The sequence below is a fragment of the Amblyomma americanum genome, chromosome 1, assembly GCF_052857255.1.
Source record: "Amblyomma americanum isolate KBUSLIRL-KWMA chromosome 1, ASM5285725v1, whole genome shotgun sequence".
NCBI lineage: Eukaryota > Metazoa > Arthropoda > Arachnida > Ixodida > Ixodidae > Amblyomma > Amblyomma americanum.
The window spans coordinates 144988931-145005512 of NC_135497.1; the positions used below are offsets into that span (position 1 = coordinate 144988931).

Below are 16582 nucleotides of genomic sequence, written 5' to 3' on the forward strand. Positions count from 1 at the left end.
ACAACTGTTTACTGCTCTGGAATATAAGTATAGAAGCGTCTTTTTCTGCCTTTGTGCTGGCGATGACACGTTAATTTTATCAGAGCAAGGATATATGTGATGTGCAAAGTTCGCTTGTCGAAGCGCCAAAACATTTACAATATGCTCGCGAAGGGCTTTAAATCAGCTATGTGTGGTCGATATTACTGTATATGTGTACATGGTTTGGGAACCGACTACCGCACGGTGGTCGACACAAGCCAGAATGACCGAGCGGGAGGTTTGGGTCTGAAGGCACAGTACACTGCTGTTTGTAAATTATATCTAGTGTATGTGTACCTCCCCCCCTCCTTCTTCCGCTAGCTGCGAATACAGGAGTAAGTAAATATTGCAATGTTTTTTTTTTTTGCCAGTAGGCTTTTTGGAAAGAATATTAAACAGTAAAAAAGTACAAGACACTAGTCTCGCTCACCTCGTGTGTTGCAGCGCGGAGCGAAGCAATCGCGTAAGATGCACCTTTTTGGGTACCAATTTTTCGGGTAAACGAAGCAATAATCGATAACATACACTTTAGAAAGACCGAGGGGCAGCCTAGTTGATTCATATTAAACATTAAACAAAGAACAGCGCGAGGAGGTGGACGAAGAAAATTGTCTTCTTCCTCGTCGACGTCCTCGCGCTGCTTTAACCAAGATGACAGCTCTTATAATGTCACAGAGAGATTTGAACATGAAGCGCAAAGGGCGCCGTACGGTTTTTGTAGCGATAGCTACATTACGGTATCATTTCGAGCCTTCGGCGTGACGGCGTCGCCACGCTATCACGTGGTGAGGAGCAGCTGCTGGCGGCGTGGCACCGTGGCTGATCACGTGGTTCGTCACGTGGTTGGTGACGTGACCAAGTTCCACTCGGCCAGCTGTAGCTATCGCGTCACTCCAGGTCTAGCTAAACCACCGCCAATTTTTTTAACGTATTTTGTTGTTGGAGCTGTTATCTTTTAGACTTTCGATAGCCTTTAGCTCTTTTTTTTCTTTCAAAATTCTCTTTGGAAGTGCCATTTTAACTCGAATGGAAAATTTTGGCACTTTTTTTTTTTTCAAAATTCTTTTGTGCAGACGAGAAACGCCTTGGGGACACAGCATAGCTGAAAGTGTCCGGCATAGTGGTTCTGAAGACAGATACTAGAGGTTGCTTCTGTGTGGATATCTTCATCATTGTGTGTTTCTTGAGCTCGGAGAACAATGCAGTGACTGGATAACTGTCGCAGTATATTTGTCTGTCAGTCTAAATCTTGTTACGTTTCTAATTGTTGGTTACATGGCCGGTATGACAGTCGCTCTTCTAACGACGTTTGTTGTTATGTAACGTTGAATAGATAGAGGCAATGAATGTTAACTTTTTTTTTCAGGCGACGATCACCATTTCTTGTCAGAAAAAAAAATCCGCCTAAAAAGTCAGTGCAAGCTTCAGGAAAGCCGACTAGTCAGGCATGCAATGCGAAAGACAGAGTGTTATTTTTTTACAGGCACGTACAGAATTTCGTGCAAATTGTCGCTATATGCCTGAAATTTTCGCGCCTAAAAACCACGATTTGTCCGATCAGTACTCGAGGGATAGAAGATGTCGTATGACGCTGTAAACCCAGAAAAAGAAATACGCTACAGGTTGCGTAATCAGTGCACACGAGTATGTCGAAGGACGTGCTACCAATCTCAGTGTTTTGAGACGCATTATTCACTGCGTTCGCTGTAGCGAACATCGAGAAAGCAGCCAAGTTGAGGCATGAACAGTGCCCAGTTCGTCTGAAACAAAGAAATTAGAGCTAGCTGTAGCACGATCCCAGAGAAAGCTGCGAATTCGCTGTGTACATATACACACAGCCCCGAAAGGGTTGAGGTGCTCGCAGACCATTTTTTGATTTTCTAGCCACCGCGAATCTCTAAGACGACACACAGAGAGTGTATTAAATTACAAACACTCGCCCACGTGGTGTTTCTAAGAGATGCTCTCGCCATGTGAGCTAAGAGATGCTCTCGCCATGTGAGAGCTGCCTCTGGCCTATATCTGAGCCCCGACACTTGATACGCGGTCTGGCAATTCCGACGGTCGGCGGCGAGCAATCTCTCTAGATAGCGAACGCACGCAGATCCCGGCAAGGCTTGCTGGATGAACACATTTTTCTAACGAGCTCCTCACGCGTTGCGTAGGCGGGTTGTAACACTGCGCTTCCTCTAAAAATGTATGAAAAAGAAGAAGCGGACCGGTTTACTCAGTGCATACGTGCATATTGTGCAGTTTGTGGGGTGGCGAACTGGTAGGTTTATTGGCATTCATTCATACTGCGCACCCCCTGCACCGAGAGCGGACACAAGAAAGGAACAAAGTAAATGCGGTATGAATACCACGTAGCCCTATTCACCGCCCTTCTGCGGCTCTTTTTTACGCTCAGCGGGCTGCGTTCAATGCTCAAGTTTGGTTTCAGTGCGCTTTCGTTTGTCCTTTCCTTCCTCTCTACATCCCCGTTCATCGCAGCGCTGCTCAGAATGCGCATATTTTTCAATTTCAGTTTATCACTATTATCAGGACATAAGTTGTCTATTGTGCACTGTTATCGCTCATTGGGCCGACGGATAATGAATGTGCCCCCGATACATGCAGCATCTAAAGCTGTGACACCCTGATTTAGCTTAATTCAGTGCGCCTGGCCGCGAAAAGCTTGTTTGAAGACGATAACACGAACAGGGGGGGTGCTAGCACGCCGTCCTCGGCTTTTGTCGAAGCCGCTCCGGGCTCCGAGTTTGTGCATCGTGAGCCGTCGTTAATTAGGGGCCGACCATTTGGAAGGTGGCCCCGATTACCCGACGACGGGGCTCGTCCGACGGATCGATGCGCACTCGCCGTGCGGCGCTCAGCCGACCGCGGACTCAACGCGGAGGATGAAGCCTCTTTAATTCCGCGCGTGGATTCGCGAGACCATCTCGGGACTTTGTGCGGGGCGCATCTCATCTAGTTGCATGTTTGCACTGAGAGTTCAGTGGTGCGAGCGCCGGCGTTGCTGGAGCTTACGGAACCGGACTCCAAATTCACGCCTGGCTGGGGAAGCCTGGAGGAAACACGAACTATGCGCGGTGCGCCTCTCAATTTCCGGCTGCGTGTCCAGGGCGCGAGAAAATTCCGCATTTTTTTTAGCTTCCGCTTTCCGAAAACTTTTACGGGACCTCGCACATGTAGTGTATGCTGCCTTACAGCAAAAACCTCATGAGGAACTCTTTCTGGGGCTTCCATTGTCGCCGTTTTTCCGGGCTCCATGTGGCACACTTAGCGACAGGACCACTCGCTGGCCGATAAGCATGCGATCCAGGAGGCCATGGGTCACGCGGGCAGAGGAGTGTACACACTCCTCAAGTCTCCAGGGAAGAGCCACGCAGCCCAGCGATAGCGTAATCATTCCTGCCGCTCCTGACGCGGTCAGCCAGTGGCTGTCCAGTCCAGAGGACCTGGCATCCAGTTGCGTAATCACCATTCGAGGGATGTTCGCTGCGGACGGGACATTCGCAAGACGTCTTGCGGCAACAGCTAAAAGAAGAACTGGAGGCCAGACAAGGGAAACATCGCACACATATACGGCGGGAATCCGAGGAGTCTGCATGGAAATCATACTAGCACCGAACATTCAATCAATCAATCAAATCAGTTTTATTCAAACGGCCAGTAAAAAGTACATGCGAATCATCTGTGCCCTTAGCCTTCTCGGCTAGACTTAGGCCCATGCAGGGATGTGCGAGAAATAATTATAGCGAGACGACTCAGTATTATACACAGAATTCATGTACAGCAGTTATGCGACAGTTATATACAAAGAAAAGCGAAATACTCAACAAATTATACATTAGTTTGGAGGACAAAAAAAGAATGAATGCATCCAAGAAAACCACTGATTTATAGTGGAGTCGAATATCGCTGGCTCCGGAAAAAAAAATTTATATTGGTGATTGACAATTGACCTATTTTTAAGTCAGCAGGCAGTTGGTTCAAAACTTTAGCAGTGGTACAGGCAATAGTTCTTTTACCGTGCTTATTATCAACAGCTGGAAGGTTAAATCGACAACTGAAAAAACATTTCTAGTTGGACGAGATGGATATACGAAAAGAGATGATGATAGTGGGATGGCATGGTTTAGTATATGTATAACCACACAAGCTAGTCTGAAATCCCGTATAGCAAAGAAAGGTGTAATGTCTAGGTCACGAAAGAGCGGAGCGGATCTATCTGTGTGTTTACTATGCGTCATTATGCGAAGAGCTCTTTTTTGTAAAATTGCTATTTGATTTAAGTACGTGTTATAGGTACGTCCCCAGGACTCTACACAGTAATCCATATTGTTTTGAAAAAGGCAATAATACAAAATTTTTAATGTGCGAAGCGAGAACTTTCTAGCTTTTACTAGGACAAAGCAAGCCCGTCTCAATTTGCTGCTTACACGAATTATGTGTAAGCAGTAAATTGATGCAACTCGGTCTTTTGTGCCATATTCTGCCCGGATTCGGCTATATATATAATATAATTGCTTTTTTTGGAAAGGAAATGGCGCAGTAACTGTCCCACTTCTCGGCGGGCACCTCATCCGCACTGAGAGGGAAGAAATGAAGGAGGGAGGGAAAGAAGAAAGGAATAATGAGGTGGCGTAGTGGAGGGCTCCGGGATAATTTCGACCACGTGGGGATCTTTAACGTGCATGGACATCGCACAGCACACGGGAGCCTTAGCGTTTTTCCTCCATAAAAACGCAGCCGCCGAGGTCGGGTTCGACCACGGCTATGCGAGAGCCGTTTTTGGCTGCACTGTGGTCGTACTTGTTGAAGAAATCCATGCCTTTTCTCTGCATTTTTCTTCAAGACCAAGAAACGAGGAAATGAGCGATAGCAGGGAGCCAAGGCAAACGAAACTGGGCGACGAGAGTTCTACATTGACTTTTTTTTCTCCACAGACGGGGGAAAGAACGCGCTCTTTTCCCCGTCTGTGGAGAAAAAAAAAACTGATCTCCAAGACTCATCTCCAAGTTTTCCATGTCTTCTGACATCGAACACTTGGAGAGGAGTCTGGTGTAGTAGGCACGGATAGCCAGACTGCACTGAACAAGACTGGTTCGTGCGTAATCAAAAGGTAAAACCAGTATGAGGGGGACTGAAACGACAAAGGCAAAGGAAAGCGGTCATTTGTTTGCGCCTTTCACATCAGAGGCGTCTGTTACGCAGTTTCGCCTTCAATTTACACACTAACCAGCCCAATTTATCACAATATTTTTTTTTCAGGCACGCATCCAAGGGTAGGGGGGGGGGGGGGGGGGGCTCCAGGACCGTCCCCGCCCCTCCCCCGAAATCAAGACCACCGCTCAAGGCAAGACAATCAAGGCAGTGCTCTTGTTGGACATGTACCACCGGCACCTCCCTCGATGCAAAAAATTGCCTTGTCGTTCACCTTCCCCCCCTCCCCCCATCCGAAAAAAAATGTCTGACTACGCGCCTGATTCTTCTGCTCACGCCTACAAATATCTTAACTCTCCTGTCGTGAAACGCATTTTTTCACACTTGGTGCCCCACGCCGAAGTCCTCCGACACACGGTACTTGGACATGCACCGGAGTATAAAAAGACGCCTGTGTTGGAGATGAAATGTTTTATTGGTTTGAATGCGTAAAAAATAGGTAGACAGGACCGACATAAACCGCCAGATTGGCTCAACAGTCTGCGAGTTCTACTCACCACTCTCACTTGTGCGCACCGCGCGTAGGGGCTTCTGAGAAATATATATGTACACGTGTGGTTCTTCACCAACCGAAGTTCGAAACTCCGGCTTTGCAAGAGGAAGTGTGTTCAGCTGAACTTAGAACTATTTCCTTTGTCTGTGCTCTGCGGTCCTCGCCACCCGTGGGCGTGTATACAGCCGTACTCGAGGTTTCTTTTGTCGAAGCTTCCAGTTTAACTAGAGTAGCGTTCTGCGCGCTTGAACACGAGGCGGTGCCAATTGACCACATGGCTTGCGTAGTTTAGGACACGTACAGCGTCCCAGAGACCGTCTCGAGTTACCAGTGCAGAAACATTTGTCGGGTTGTCTTGTCCTCACATTTCAGAGGAAAGAAAAACTTCCCGTTCCCGTGGGCCATGAACTGTAGTAATTTGTTCCGGTAACCCAAGGATAATATGGTAAATGTCCTGTGTGTTTTTACCTTTGCGGATTTCATTCCATAGCATCAAAGGAAAATATGTAGGATAGCTTTTCTCTTTGCTTCGAAGATGTCAAGGCCTGAAAGGTGATTGATTTTAGTCAACTGGGTGTATAACAATGACCTTAGTAACGCACAGCACTTGGCATAAGTGTCCTGCCGCCAGGGGTCGCAATTGAGCCGTGGCACCTCCGAAGCCCTGATTCACAAGTGTGAGAGCGAGAGGTATGCTAACTTTCTGGGGATTTCGAGCAGCAGGGGTGCCGTAAGTGCACTGTTACAAATTGCGACAGCGAACGGCGTGGACCGGGCACTTTTGCCAAATGCTGTACATTTTGCGCTGCATGCGACATGTAAAGCATAAAATTTAGTGCCTACTCGAAGGCGGAACCCGGATATGAAAAGGTTAGTGTTCGTTTGTGTAACTTAGTAACTGTAGACTTGCCGCTCACTGTATAGGGAGCTGTAATGAATGCTTACAGATCACGTTTTGTAATCTTGTGCTTTAGTATGTTTCGTGGTGAAAGAAGAGCTTGGGTTAATGTAAGGATCGCTGTTATTATTTTCTCAATAGGCATGTCCGTGTGTAGTGACGAAACTACTAGCACAGCAAATGGCCAAGAGAGCAGAGTGCGGAAGCGCGGTCTCTATGAAGGAAGCTGATGCGAGTTTGTAAACAACGCCTCAGACGACCTTCACTGCACCTCGAACGGAAAGCTGGCGGCAGTTAAAAGTGGCGACAAGCTTTCTCCTTCCTGTGGTACGTGTGTCTGCGAAGCTTTAAATACACAACAGCAACGATGGCTAGCTCATCGCAGCGTTTGACAAGATTGGATTCTGTGGTGCATGCGGACGAAAGGACAACTATGCCGGTAGAAAGTGGCATGCACTTTGCATAACGTAAGATGGTTCCACGATATCCACCTTCAGGTGTCTTTATCTTAACTGAAACGTGTTGACTGGATTCCTCGACATTTCTACCCGGTTTTTATGCATTTTGATGTCTATTAAACCCAGAAAAGAGCAGAGCTTAGTGAAAAGTGAAGAGAGAGTCCACTGGCTCTTCATTGTCGTGCTTAAGATTTGATTGCTTACTCCGCGCTTCTGTGCATGGCTACCGTGTTTTCTCAGCCCCGTAGCTTACAAAAGACGTACTTTGACAAAGGGACCGTTTCTACAGAGAGACACACACACGCTGCGTATCTAGCTTGGCGTTATACAGCCTTTACTGTTTGTGCAAGTTTGATATGACCAAGGATAATTAATGGAAGAAGCGTGTGCTCGCAGCATGTAGCGAAAACTGTCTGGTGCAGCAAGTTCTTTGTTAGCAAATGGTTTTTAACAAAGTAACAGGAATAAAAAAAATAAATTGGGCGTGATATTGCTATATATATATATATATATATATATATATATATATATATATATATATATATATATATATATATATATATATATATATATATATATATATATATATATATATATATATATATATATATATATATATATATATATATATATGTTAAGGAAAATGAGGGGCTCGTTTGACAAACTTATGAAGGGAGCCAACCTTGGTTTCGGTGACTGTTGGCTCCCTTCATAAGTATATATATATATATATATATATATATATATATATATATATATATATATATATATATATATATATATATATATATATATATATATATACATACACACTTAACTTTAACGTAGCTTTACAAACAAGGGGGATTACAAGTTGGAGAAGGCGAAGTTGAACTGTCCGTGTTCAGCATGCAGAGATCTCACTGTATCAGTTGAGGAACAACACCCAGGACTTCACCGCATGCATCGCCTGAGCAGTGAGAACGAGCTATACGCTAGTACCCTGACAGGGGAAGGACCCCTAGGTGAGCATAGGACGCCAAAGCTACGGAGGCGCGATAGGTGTCTGTGCTATTGGGTTGAAGGCTGGCCGAGGAGTGTACATGCACTGTACATACAGGGTGCTGTATATTCTCTCTCCAGTTTCCACGGAGAACCACAGGTCTGTTATCCAGGCTGAGTTCGCTTGATTCGCATCGCGTTCTTATGCGTTTACAGATTGTGGACAGTGACATAGTTTGAATGCTGTCAAATGTTAGTAACTGCCTAGGAAACATGGTTTACGTACGCTTCTAAACATCACATATATAGTTAGGTCCTTCACCTGCACTGGTAAAGGAAAAGAAGTGTTGACATGACTGTGAAAAAGAAACGAAAACGGTATGGTACACCACGTTTAAATTTTTATGGGCGAGATCTGCCCCATCTTTTTTTGGCAGGCTAGAAACATTCGCTTTGTATAAAAACGTAAATTTGGCGTATCGTTTCTGCCTTTCTCTTTACCCGGCTAAGGTTACCAGAAGTGTACTGTCATTCGGGCAATCACAAGCATGTGTTATCTTAAGCTGTAACAGTGGCCCTTCAGTCTCTGATGTGACCTTCTGAGACCGCTCGCTTGGTTAAATGTGAACGTCTGGTAAGTGCGAGCGATTTATGCGATTTGACACCGCTAGAGAGTATATAAAAAGATGAATACTTTTTGACACACCATGCCCTTGCTGATGACGGTTGTGGTTAGCGCGTGGCGAGCGGTAAGCACTACGTATCAACAACGCGAACTCAGAGCTCTTATGGCGTGGACGACGGAGTCAAAGTTACAGCTATGTGAAGACGGTTTTGAATACTGTGACACGAAAAACGCGGTCCTACCTGGACTGAGGTAATGCAGAGAGGTGTTATATCGGCGATGATATCTCGCTCGCTGCCCCGTGATTTGAGGCAATACCTGTGCGGCTTGTCCGCAGTAAGCGGTAGCCTGATTCCGCTTTAGTGCACTGCAATAGCTCGAGCTTACCCGATAATCCGAGTAGAGCCGTTTCGGCTAAGTGCGCTTTCCGGCAGGCCCGGTGCTGTTGTTTGTACTCTGTCAATCACGTAAGCTCGGCTCTCTCGTCGTTTTGGCTTAATGATGAAAACTGAAGACGGATAATACTATGCACAACTTTCGCTGCCGGTGCCGGGACACGTTTTTAAACGTCATGCAATTCCACGACGAAGTTGCAGCCACCTCAACTTGCTCAAAAGATATCGTATTTTCCTGACTATATTCCGCATCCGGTGTATAGTCCGCAGGGACGAATTTCGGCTGAATATAAGGTTTTTAGATTGTCAGCTGATGTGTCAGAGAATTCGCCCCGGATTTTCTTCGGATTTTTATGGGAAGCAGAGGACACATCCGTGCACGCTTCTGTCGCCATAAAACTCTTTCTTCCCTGCTCGGTTAGTCTTTGCTGCATGCTCACGCTCCATTACATTAAGCTCGAATGCTGCCGCCGGAAGGCTCCTCATCTTTTCGTAGGCATCGCAACCGTTCTTCAAGAAGGACCGCGACGCCTGTGAGGTTATTCATCGAAGGCCTTCGCTTCTGTGCACAAATCCAAGCACTGAAAAGCAGCCATTCTAAGTACTTCCAGCAGCATTTGCTTGCATATCGGAGCTGATTTTGCTTTGTGACTTAGCACGGCAAAAAGTCGCAGCCGCAGTCGGGTTCGGTTTCTTTTTTTTTGTTTCATCAGCCATGCTAGCCTTCTTCGGATATGACAAACGGTCTTTAAAAAAATTAAATCATGTATAGGGCGCACCCATAGATAGTCGGCACAATGTGAAATATTAGCTTTTAAACATTATAGTCCGTGGACTATAGTCCGGAAAAGCCATGGTAATTGTAATCTCTGAACAACTGACTAGTAAACAGAGCAAATATATTTCTATGGTATACTTCTATAGTTGTGTTGCTTCGGGTATGTCAAATGAAACAAGCTTTTGCTTGGAGTGAGCGTGCACCGCGTGCCTTTTGGTTGCTTTAACTCTGGATAGTAACTGACTTTAGCATGCAGCCTTGCCGCAGTGCGTTGCAGATGTCAAAAAGACCAGTTAGGCTACCCTTCGTCTTTATTTTTTCCTTTCGCGTTGTAACACATGCGTCCGAACCGAAATTCTTGTGTTTTTATGGGGTACTCCCTTGAAGTCGAGAATATGCTAACTGCGTAAAGGTATCTGGCGTTGCAAAAGAGTGGCTCAAGCACCGTTGGCGGCGTTGCATTTCCTCGTGCGAGAGAAATGCCTGCGCACTGTGTACCAGCGGACTTCCGCGGACCCCTTGGTTGAATTTAGTTGGGTTCCAGTCAGAACGCCCCCGCTTGCAATATAACCGCTCACCCCGCTCCCCCCGCTCCCCCCTCTTCTTTTTTTACGCAGCAAAAGCTGAGGCGTTGAGTTTTTCAGGCTGTACATGCATACTCCCTGTACGACGTATGGACTCCACGGTCTGCCATTTGTGCCATAGATTATTACTATAAGTCTTCTGTCTGTCCCCAAAGCGTGCTCTCTTGAACGGGAGAAGTTTGTCACTGCGCTGCTGGCCCATCGAGAGAATAGCCCGTGGGAAGTGGGTCACATTTGACGGCAAACACACATCTGCTTGCCAGGATTTGCTTTTCAGGCAGTACGGGGCCTGACTATGGTCTATGGATAGGTCAATTAGTGGTCAGCTCGTGTATATACTCGCACCCACGCCACTTCTACCGTAATCGTTGCTCATAAATAAACTCCTCTCTCTCTCTCTCCACCTCTCCCCCCCCCCCCCCCCCGCCCCATCCCCGTTCCTCAACTTCAGCGCCATGTAGCAGGATAGAGCAAAATGCTTCATGCAACTCTGCCTGCCTTTCCTTCCATGAATTCGCACTCGCTCTCTAAAAATATGTTCTACAAAAGCTGCAACCAGCTGGGTTTATTTCGCGCCCTCAGCTAAAGCGTGCGTCATAGACCACAGTGTTTTCTTTGGCACGCCAGAATCCATTAACATAAATCAAACGTGTTGGCAGGAACGAGCAGAATAAACTCACGCTAGCTTTGCCTGTTATCGCGAACTTACAATGCATTTTTGGTCAGAAAGCAAAACCTGCATGCAAGAAGCCCGAAATGTCCTCCACTGGAGAACATAACGCTTCGGGGAGTGAGGAATGTGCGTGTCAGGTGGCTGTTATTGTCGCTATATAGGGGCCCGGACTGGGCTGTGGTTAGATACTGAAACGCCTGGTCCGGCGGCCAACGTCCTTACCCCGTCCGTGCTAACGGTGGAGTGAAAAATTCAGCTCGTGCAGTGCTTTAGTCTGTGCTAAGCGGTAGGATGCGGATGCGCGTGACCCCCTGTCATCGTCCACAGTTTTTTTCTGTCGCAATAGCTACATTACGGTAGCATTTCGAGCCTTCACCGTGGCGGCGCCGTCACGCTGTCACGTGGTTGGTCACGTGACCAAGTTGCACCCGGCCAGCTGTAGCTATCGCGTCACTCTGTGTTTAACCAGAGCGAAACCAACGCCAATTTTTTCGCTGTCACACCTCAAGCTTCATCGTCAGACACCAGTGGCATACAGAACAGGTAAGCGCAGTGTTACACAAACTGGGCGTTGTAAAAAATTCAAGCCGAGCGGAAACAACGCTTGAAGTGAGCGTTATCGTTAGCAGATACTTAGGCAGACAGAAGAAGAAATCCCTGTCAAAAGACGTCTTTGAGAGTTAACGTGCCCTGCCTACTACATGAACCGCTACCTATCAGAGCATCGCTGCGTTCACTGGGTCAGGCGATGTATTGGAGAGAAAAAAACACGACCTTCAAAATTCGTGCGCGGTTACGAAGCATGTAAAAATGTCGAAGAAAATAAAAAAGACGCTGTGCTGTTCTTGTCTTGGAGAGCGCGCAAGGCGCAGCTCCCCGGCCGGCAGCACCATTTCTTGATTCCCCGAGAAGCGTCGCCACACTCTGGATCCTCGTGGCCCCAGTACGACACGCTCGCAGTCCTCGGAGGCGCATCACACGCGGCGCGTCTCGCCCACAGTCTCAGACGCGGCAGTCGTTGTTGGAGGTGAGCTCCGTGTCATTGCTGAGTCCGCTGATGTCGCGCTTCACGTGGTTCCTGGCGGGCTGGTCAGCCGGTGGCGACGGCCGCAGGCTGTGCTCCCGGCTCACCCGGGCGCCGCGCGTGTACTCGTGGGTGAAGCCAGCCATGAGGCCGCCCAGCATAGGGCCCGCCCAGTAGACCTGCGAGACCACGTCGGCTGAGTGGGCGCCAAGGCCGCTGCAGCCATGCTCTGCACAGCGAGTGACGCATGCACAAAGAAACGCATTACGACGCTCTAGAGGTGGCTGTAACAGCGGCAGAACAGGCTGCTGCTGCGATTTATGGGAAAAAGGGATCATGCATCACAACAAGGAGTACCGGGGCTCTTCTCTGGGCGGATCAACACCGGTGCCAAGAAACCCGTCATTGTGGCGAGGAGCGCCGGCATCACTGCAGCACGTGAGAACCGAATGAGTTTCTATAACTGGGGGCGTCCACTCACCTCCGGCAGTGTGAAAAACCACAACTATGATCCTTACGGGGCTGACGCCCACGTTCTTAATACGCTGATACGCTTTGCAGCGCAAAAAACACCGCATTAAACAGCCCTTCACTTTGTACCCAACCACACCTCTTTGAAATGGTACAGTGTTTGCTCAAATAGCGCGAAGAATCCTTCTGACAACGCGACAGTTGCTGCGCTGTTTTCACTGGCACCGTATGACACGCGCAGCAAAAGGCAGGCGACCCGCGTTCGAACGGAAACCCTCGAAAGCTACGCCGAGCAGCCACAGGATGTATCGGCGCTTCGCGACCAGTGCGTACTGCGATGAGTGCGCCAAGCCAGGCCGATCTTTGATTGAAGTACTTGACTGAAGCGCAGAAACATCGTCACTGGCCTTGGCGCCGTCTGCACATGTTCGCTGGCAGGACCGGCTCATCCCGCATGTTCTGTACGTCGTAGTCACTACATTTGAAACCGTTTTCGCGGCGCTCGGGCGATCGTAAAGCGCCAACTCGATGGACACTTCCTACGCGTACGCACGGAGCGCCTACGCACACGGGCGTACGCGGGATTCGGTCTGCGCATGAGCAAGGCGCGATGCTCGAACAGGCTCGAGGGCAGCGCAGATATCTGCGGTACATGTCGGATATCGGCGCCTGCGCTCTGGCGCTTGCGCTCGCGTCGGAAGCGGGGTGGTGTTTACAACAATCGGAGGACCGCGGGGCTTTCGGAGACTCTTTTATTCATGGCTTGAAGCTCGTTCAGGTTCCCCCAGCTTTTCTTCACGGTTTAAGTGGTTTAAATTTCCCTCCCGGGCTCTTTTCTTCACGGCTTGACATTCTTTCAGTCGGCTCGAGAAAGGGAGCGAGCCAGCACCAGGAGCATGGAGACGCATGCCGCTTATCGTCGCCCGTCGCGGCGCTGGGCGCACAGGCGTTACGCGCGTATGCTTAGGGAGTGTTTATCGAGCTGCCGCTTCAGAATCGCCGTGCGTTCAAGAGCGCTTTTGAAGTTAGCGAAAATTAACTTTGCGAGAGCCGAGTTTGCTAAGTGAAGTGGGCTTTACTTAATGATCCATTGCCCAATGTTCTAACGACGCTTCTGTCATAAAAAGGCAAATGGTATATGCGTGTGTTTTTTGTGTGTTGGCGTGTGCGTGTGTGCGTGTGTGCATGTGTGTGTGCGTGAGCGCGCGCGCGCGTACCAACATTTTGAACTCATAACTATGACCTTTCTGCGACATCGAGACATCGAGATAGGTGTATTGAGCTGGACTGAGGCATGGTTATTCTTTTACCGCAAACGTACAGTGTTACTAAATAAAGAGATTTAATTAGTGCAGCGGAGACGTACTACCCCGGACGTATACCTGACTACCGGACGCAGGCTGCACAGGCGCAGTGGCCTCCCCTGCCCTTGCCACTGGGCGTGCGTTGGAGGCATCTGGTAATTCGCTATACGGCTGCGCTAGTACGTCTAGGCTGCACCAAGTCTCTCCGATGAGAGAATATACGGTGGCGAATTCTTTTACGCAGTAAGACGCACAAAGCAGCCCGAGCTCACATCAACCATCGACAAAATCGTGGTTGCTCCTAAATGTAAAATAAGGAAGTAGGAAAACGGAAAGGAAAGTGGGAGAAATAATAACACAGAGGTAAAGAGCAAGGCGACGCCCTGCGCCAAACCATGTTCCAGGGAAGCAGCTGAAAAAGGTAAGACAGATAGACGCGTACAAGACGCAGCGGGGATAGATTGTATCCAATAAGGTAGGATGGGGGTGGGGGCTGGGGTGCATTGAGGAGAGGCTCGATTTCAAGCCAGGGCCACACAGGGCGACGGTGGCTTCTTTTGCGCTCCGGATAGCCCCAAAGTTGTCGCTCGCACGTTCCCCAAGGGCTCTGTGTCTTCCTTCCTGCGCGCGCGAGCGCGAGCCGTGCTTTGTCCCGCGGGGGTCGGCGCTGATTGGACGGGCCGGAGTCGGACGACTCCCAGGGACGCGAACGCCATTAGCGGGGCCTGCCTCCGGCCCCTGCGGCCTTTGTTCGCGGTGGGACGTCGCCGGTGCGGCCTGCAGTCACTTGTGACCCCGGTCGCAGCGCCTACACGCCGCCGGCCTAATCGGCGAAAGCGGCCGGCCATTTGGCAGAGAACGACGAAATGAAAAGTTTCAAAGGAAAAAAAAATAAACCTCTCGTTAATTCCCTTTTCTCGACAGACGCGCAGAGAGACAGAAAAAAAACGGCGATGGTCCTCTTTTTTAAACATCAAACAAAGAGTGTTTTCGCTTCTGTTTCTGAGGGCAATGATTTTTGGCCACTTGGGCTTGGGCGCAAAAATGCCAATAAAAAAAGCAAAATTATAAAGAGACGCAGTATTGTCGCTTTCCTGTAAATGCATTTTAAATATATACAAGATGTTTAACCTCCTTTCTGCCTTTTTTGCTGCCACTTAAAGCCCTCAGTAGCCTACCTTGCCTCCTCAAACACAAGCAATTTGCACTTCACTGAATCCGCGGATATTTATTTTCCTACACGGCTTTCAATTATGCCGTCGACGAATAATTTTTTGAACCTACAGTCGTAAAAGAATAAACATCTTGATAGAGGGATGGGGAAGCTAGCCCGGAACTTCCAACAGCGATTTATTATCATGGTTAGCCGAATATTTATTTTTTGTTCACTCCTTGCTCTTCAGCATCGCAAGTAAAATAAAAAAAAGGATAATAGAAAAGGAAAGATAAGCTGCCTTGCGGTCTTCATCGAACGGTCGTGGTTAGTTGGTCGTAAATCACAGGCCCCTGCTGCCTCTGCTCTTCTCTTTTCGTTCGAATGACCACAACGTCGATTAATGACTTATAAACGACTCTCCGTGCGGCGTGTACCGATATTTGACTCCGCCGCTTCTTTTCCGCGGCCGGGCGCCCGCATTGTTGGCGCAGCTCTCCCTCCCTCCCTTCTCTTCCTCTCACCTAATTTTCCCCCCAGATCTTGCGTTTAGTACCACGGGCCTGTTTTCTTTTTTTGGCCAGTGAAATTGCGACAGTGCAGGCTACGCAGCCGAGTGACGTCACAGGCAGCCCACGTCCGGGGCGTGAAGCGTGCACCAAGCATCGTTGGCATGGCAACAGCGCTGACGCTCCCGCAGGGCTTTCGAACGCCAACAGAGCTGTTCGATTAAACGCGGAAAGGAGAGACACGCAACTGGCCGGCTGGAACGGAGCCGAGCTCGCCCTCGGAAAAGAAAAGCAAGAGCTGTCCCACAAGTGTGGCCACGCGCAGGAGGGCGAGGGAAGGTAGGCACATCTCTCGCCCCAAGAAGCGGGAGCACCGTGGAAAAAGGTAGCAGCGGGGCCACAGACGGTGGCATATGTACCGCGCAGCAGCAACGGCGAGCAGCGAGCAAGGGCGTCCTAACAAGCTGCCAAGAGAAAACAGCGGCCCGTGATCTCATCCCTGGGCAGTCCTCGAACAATGGGCTTGTTTCGGAGAGCCGGGCCCGCTTTGTCTCGCTCGTTGTTCCGCCGGGACGGGGAGGAGTGCGCGCGGCAATAGACGGGCCCATTTGCCGCTATTCCACGGGTGGCTTCTCCTCGCTCAGCGCAGCAAAGCAGCAGAGCACGCTTGTCAGGGGCTAGTGTGGCTCCTTTCTCCGCGCCGTACAGACGGAGGGAGCCTCGCTCGCCTCCCTTTCCCCGCGATTACTTTTTCTCCCGGAGAAGGAAGAACAAGGCCCCGATCATTGTCTCTTAGCCGTGCAGAAAAAGCACAGAGGGAGGAATTCGTGCGAATGAAGACAACGTTTTTTTTTATTATTCTTGAATATGAGTGCTGCTAAGGAGGCAAGCGGTACGCATTTGGTACCTGAGGATAAAAATAGTGACATTTCATTCTCACTATCATTCCTAGTTTCATTTAGCTCTCAGTCTTTTTCTCAGGGGAGATATGA

At 48.8% G+C, this 16582-nt stretch overlaps 1 protein-coding gene across 1 annotated transcript in view; it reads right to left on the reverse strand.

Annotated features, from left to right (window-relative positions):
* Positions 1-9801: 9801 nt before the first annotated feature.
* Positions 9802-16582, reverse strand: part of LOC144113818 (lens fiber major intrinsic protein-like) — a 41022-nt gene continuing 34241 nt past the window's right edge. Inside the window, exon 3 of the mRNA XM_077647154.1 lies at positions 9802-12332. Coding sequence (XP_077503280.1) covers positions 12132-12332 — 201 coding nt within the window. The 3' untranslated portion in view covers positions 9802-12131. The remainder of the gene's footprint in view (positions 12333-16582) is intronic.